Genomic DNA, 6,000 nt, shown 5'->3' on the forward strand with positions numbered 1-6,000 from the left:
ATTGTGTGCCTAATTCGTGGTGATATTAAATAATAATAATACATTGATATCCTACTATAACACATGGACATAAAAGATCTTGGCCTTGTTGATGAAATAATGGCATGGCAAATAACCACACACTTTCTCTTTTTGTCAGCTTCTGTGCTTTTCTTTCGTTTGTTGATCACATCATCAAGGAACACTTTCAAACTATCTGGTACAACAGACATTGCATTATCTTTTTTTTTACATGTGGCCTATAGCGCCGGTAGGCTATTCTATAGGGGCCTGATGGTCGGCCCGGGCCCGTCATGGCGCAGGCGATTGTTTAGTGGCGTCATTATTATTGGCTCATGCTGCCCCTCGGAGCTCATTCTTGATTTCACTTGCGCGCACAGCTTCTTCTAGAGTCCGGGTTGATGGGTGGTCTTCAGGACAGCATGTGGGTAGTCTTAGGCCACTCGGCGGTGACTGAAAAATCCCAGGTGGTTAGCGGCGGATTCGAACCAGCATCATGGACGACGCGCCGAATGCGGGGCCGGCACGCTAACCACTCAGCCACCGCCTACCATTATTTTTTTTTACAACAAAGGAGACAGCTCAAGGGCACAAAAAAAGAAACAATAATAAAAAAAGCACCCTGCTCGCTGCTCCTAAAAAAGAATCAAAAGAGGTGGACGAAAGAGAGGTCAATTTCGGGAGGAGAGGTGTCCTGATACCCTTCTCTTGAAAGAGTTCAAGTCGTAGGCAGGAGGAAATACAGATGAAGGAAGATTGTTCCAGAGTTTACCAGCGTGAGGGATGAAAGAGTGAAGATGCTGGTTAACTCTTGCATAAGGGGTTTGGACAGCATGCACCATGTTTGGACCATGCAGAATGTGGAGGGTCATACTCATCAGTTTGGTATGTCATAGATCGAATATCCTCTCTAATTATTGCTGCAGCTGTCCTCACAATCCTTAAACGCTCTTCCTCAGGATCCAGTGATTTTTGTGTGTACCATGAACTGTTTAAAATCTTATACCCTGTGTCCCGAAAACAAGCAACAGCATTCTTCCCATGCTGGCTTGTTATTATGACATCATCACCATAGTAGTCCTTCATTTTTTCCTTAGGGTCTTTTCTGAGCATACAGATATTCCTCAAGTTTCGTAGGAAGCTCTTCAATAGAGTACTGCCACTCATCATTGTTGTTCAAAAAATAAAATAGATGTTTGAGGGCTTCTGCAAGAGCAGCATCATGTTGTCGACCACGTTTGTGAATGGATGGCACTTTGTAAAATTTCTTATAACAACTGTTGTGATATTTTCCCTCAGCTCCCACGAGGTCAAAAACACTATCTATACGGGTCCTAACAGTGTGCCCCAACTCATCATTACGACGTTCCGCTGCTTCCTTAAAAGATTATTAATTTTGCAGTGAATACTTCGCACTTCATACACATCTCTGCGATTCAATGGCCTCCTCTAATCAGCAGTTTTATCACATTAATACCCACAAAACAGACAATTAAGCTTAAAGTCAAAGGGCTGGAATGATGATCTAAGGGATTTTGCCTTTTTGGGTGAGGGATTGAGCGCATATTCAATGCTAGTGTCTCGTCTGTAAGTTTTACGGCAAGCCACGTGCACGCAAATAGATCTTTCCAACATCTGGGATATTCCATCTTTTCGGCGTGTGCTACTGTTGATTATTGTACATAAACCCCTTGTAACTGTCACTGTATTTCCCTCTGATAGGCTTTTCTCACAGAGCAGACACAATTTCTCTTCATCCATGATCATTCTAAATACAGGGTTGGTCAGCATTCAGGATGGCTCCATTTTCTGAAAAATAAAATAATATATTTTATATTATAGAGTCAAAATTCAGTCTTTACATTCACTTATGATTAATGCATCAAATTTTATGTGGTGTGTGCACCATCATTTCTACAACATTTGGTTCTTGGATTATTCAGATTTCATTTTGAGAACCAAAACCGGCAAAATATATAGTTCCGAGGGGCAAAATATTGCAAAAACAGTATTTTGGCTATATTTCAAATTCCACACACAGGAACTTAGGGGACCTTTAGTATGTTGTTTTTAATGGTAAGAGGAAGGTATCTGCCAACTTTCATCTCTCCCCTATTTTTTCCAATCTAAAATTCCGAAATGACTGGACTACGTCGTCTGGAGTGTACCCGCGCAAGGTCCAGCATTCTTACTTTGGACGGCGGCACATCAGCACCTGCTCCCGACTCAAATTACTGTCGTTCCTTCCAATAGCCTTTTTGGTTAACTCTTTGTTTTACATATGTACATCAGTTTCAGTTATATATAAAAAATGTTACGTTTCGGGTTATGGCGCCGGTGTTGTGTTCCTGGCTGCCCCCTTGTTCCTAGCTGTCCCCATTTGTTTACAATCAAAAGGCGGATCGCTATAAATACGGAACCGTATACGCAACTGGTCGCGTGTTGGTTTCCAGCACGGGAGGGGATATTGTTTTAATCTTTCATAGGAAAAACATTCATAATTCCAGTACAGCTCTCTGTTTTGTAATAAAAAAAAAGTGAAGGACCAATAAATAGCCTTCATGCTGTGATTCATGGGTAAATTTACGGGAAATAGCATCTTCCTATTTTCAAAACAAAAGTGTGGATGTGCATATGCAGGCCCATAATTTTGTCAGATTTGGAGGGGAGCGGCTAGAGGGCATCATAGGTTCATGGGGGGGCGGTCGAAGTGAACAAAGCCACGCTGTCGGGGAATGCATGAGAACAGCTCTGTTTAACAAACGTCTTTGTTTGTTTACATTCGCTTCTGAGCATGCACAGATCGCGGGAGGGTAGCTAGGAACACGACACCATTAGGCTTTCTTGGTGGGGCCTGATGTTCGGCCCCAGCCAGTTGTGGTGCAGGCATGTGTTTATAGCGGTGCCATCTTGCTTGGCTAATGGTGGCCACCGGAGCTCATCTCTGATTATCTCTTTAAAGAAAGAATCTAGATACCGGCTTGATAGGTGATCTTCAGGACACCTCGTGAGTAGTCTTAGCCCACTCGGCAGTGACTGAAAAATCCCAGGATGTGCCGGCGGGCGGGACGCGAACCCGCGGCCTCCTGGATGCGGCGCCGGCACTCTAACCACTCAGCCACCGCCTCCCGTATAGCTTAAAAGTATATAGGGTCCCCTGGCCCGGAAGATCTTCAGGGGATGAATCGACTCTTCTAGCACCACTCTGCTCCTTGTCGATTCCCTAAGAGGCTGAGCTAAGTACAATGAATATTTCCAAATAGGGTATTCGGGAAACTAATATATTACCGAATCCCTTAATATTCTTGCGATATCCTTGTCCTAAACCACGCATACCGATGGAATGGAATGAGTACCTCTCGGCAGCCATCTGACTTCGATGTGCACCATCAAATGTTTGATAACTTCACCATTCGCAGTATGACGTCTTCAATCAACAACAACTTTAAGTATTTTTGTTCCCTAGTTATAATGCCCCCCTGGACCTTCCCATTGCTTACTCTGGGAATCACTGTTAAAAACTGTATATTTCCTGTCTCACACCGCTGTAACCTGTACGAAGCCTCCCCCAATAGTCATTAGATCATCTCGTGTTCCAGATTGATGGGTGATCAGGGCGTGGTGTGCTTGATAAGGGGGCTGGAAACTCTAGTGGATCCTGAGGGCCGGGGACCGATCTCCAACCTGCTACTTCTCGCCAGCCACAACACTGCCGCCTCCACCCTCCTGGTCATCACAGGCAAGACTTGAGGCGAATAGAATGACGAATGCAAATCGATGGAATAGATAATGTCACTCTGCTAATTACTGTGCTAATGGCTGCTCTCTCTCTCTCTCTCTCTCTCTCTCTCTCTCTCTCTCTCTCTCTCCAAAATCGCTACTTTCCCCCGTCAGACGTACACGTGAGGGTGAGACGGGTAGGACCAGGCGCTGTGCTGGTGCTGTGGGACAGAGATAACACCGTGCCGGAGTTTACTGTCAGTGTGGCTCTTGAATCGGGATCGGCCAACAACACCATAACCGTCGCCTGTAATAAAAGAGGTGATGATATTACCAAGGTTAAGGTTGCGTGCACTAAGAAAGTAGCTCACCGGTTGCCGTCGCTGACCCGCTCGGGGAGTTACAGAGGACGAGGTAACTAGCTCCAACCCACTCGACACGGGACAAGAACATGTAGGGTCTGCAAGAGGACGGTAGGACCATACAAAGCAGCTCCTGTAAACCTAACCCTATTTTTATTTTTATTTTTTATTTTTTACAGCAAGGGAGACAGCTCAAGGGCAAAGGAAAAATAGCAACAAGAAAGCCAGCTAGGCGCTGCTCCAACAAAACGAGACAGAATAAGAGGCCAAAGAGAGGTCAATTTCGGGAGAAGAGGTGTCTTGGCATTCCTTTCTTGAAAGAGCCAGGAAGAAATACAGATAAAGGAAGGCTGTTCCAGAGTTTGCCAGCAGAAGGGATAAAAGAATGAAGATGCCGGTTAATTCCCGCATAAGGGATTTGGACAGTTTAGGGATGAGCAGGAGTAGAAAGTCTAGTGCAGCGGACCCGTGGGAGGGAGGCAGGCATGCAGTTAGCAAGTTCAGAAGAGCAGTCAGCTTGGAAGTATCGGTAGAAGATAGAAAAAAGATGCAACAGTGCGGACGAACTTAAGAGGTAGGAGACTATCATTAACAGGAGGAGTTTCGAGTTAAGATTTTGAGTTAAGGATAGACTGAGGATGTGTACTGTAGAAGAGGGCAACAGATGTGTTGTCGAAGAATAGGGGACAGGTGTTTGGAAGATTCTGTCTAGTTGATAGGAGGAGAAATTGAGTTTCTGAGGCGTTGAAGGAAACCAGGTTCCTCCTACCCCAGTCAGAAACGATAGTAAGGTCTGAGGTTAAGCGTTCTGCACCCTCCAGTCTGGAGTCTTGTAATTCCTGTTGGGTGGGTCTTCTGTTGAAAGAAGTTGAATAATGCAGAGTTAAGTCATAAACGTAGGAGTGGATAGAACAGGTTTTTTTTTGTGGAAAGATCATTGATGAATAATAGGAAGAGAGTGGGAGATAGGACAGAGCTCTGTAGAACACCACTGTTGATGGGTTTAGGGGAAGAAAAGTGACCGTATACCACAGCGGAGATAGAACGGCCGGAAAAGACACTGGGGATACTGATATAGAAAGAGGGATAGAATCCGTAGGAGGGTAGTTTAGATATGTTTAGCGCAACTGAGAAAGTTTCACCGAAACGGCTAAGAGAGGATAACCAGGAGTTAGTTTAAAAAGCAAGGAGATCACCAGTAGAACGCCCCTTGCGGAACCCATACTGGCGATCAGATAGAAGGTCAGACGTGGATCGATGCTTATATATCTTCCGGTTATGGATTGATTCAAAAGCTTTAAAAAGACAGAAAAGTAAAGCTATGGGCCGGTAGTTTGAGGGATTGGAATGGTCACCCTTCTAAGGAACAAGCTGTATGTAGCTGTACTTCCAGCAGGAGGGAAAGGTAGATGTTGACAGGCAGAGACGAAAGAATTTGACCAAGTAGGGATTTAGCACAGAAGCACAGTTCCTAGGGACAATAATTATGCTGTATTTCTCGTGGAATCGCAGTAGGTCTTGGTGATGGCTCTCAAAGTGCCTCTTGGACAGAAGTTCTCCTGGGACAAAGCCAAGGTAAGGTCGTTTGTAAGGTTGCTGGATGACACAGGTCAGGCTGTTCATGCATGTGGTGAGGATGTCGAGGTCTTCAAAAGTTTAACATACCTTAGCAATGTAATGCTCAACAATGGTGGATTTTACCAGGGAGTCACTCGACGGATTGGCCTGCCCCACGGTGTTTTGGATTCGCTCAGCACGAGTCTATGGTGCTGTTGATTGAGATCGTGTCAAAAGAAAAGGGCAATAATAAATCGTTTGAACTTCAATGGATATTGGGGGAAATGGATAGAGTAAGGATTTTCTTTTAACTTCTTGGGTTGGAGAGACTTTAAGTAAGAGGGGGTTGCTTCACTTTTCC

General features: G+C 44.7%; 1 protein-coding gene across 4 annotated transcripts in view; it reads left to right on the forward strand.

Annotated features, from left to right (window-relative positions):
* LOC126995872 (uncharacterized) overlaps window positions 1–6,000 on the forward strand; it is a 163,515-nt gene that overhangs the window by 156,688 nt on the left and 827 nt on the right. For all 4 annotated transcript variants that reach the window (XM_050855771.1, XM_050855769.1, XM_050855772.1 and 1 more), the window contains 2 exons: window positions 3,600–3,739; window positions 3,895–4,041. In XM_050855771.1, coding sequence (XP_050711728.1) covers window positions 3,600–3,739; window positions 3,895–4,041 — 287 coding nt within the window. The remainder of the gene's footprint in view (window positions 1–3,599; window positions 3,740–3,894; window positions 4,042–6,000) is intronic.

Source organism: Eriocheir sinensis, chromosome 9 (genome assembly GCF_024679095.1).
Source record: "Eriocheir sinensis breed Jianghai 21 chromosome 9, ASM2467909v1, whole genome shotgun sequence".
Lineage (NCBI taxonomy): Eukaryota > Metazoa > Arthropoda > Malacostraca > Decapoda > Varunidae > Eriocheir > Eriocheir sinensis.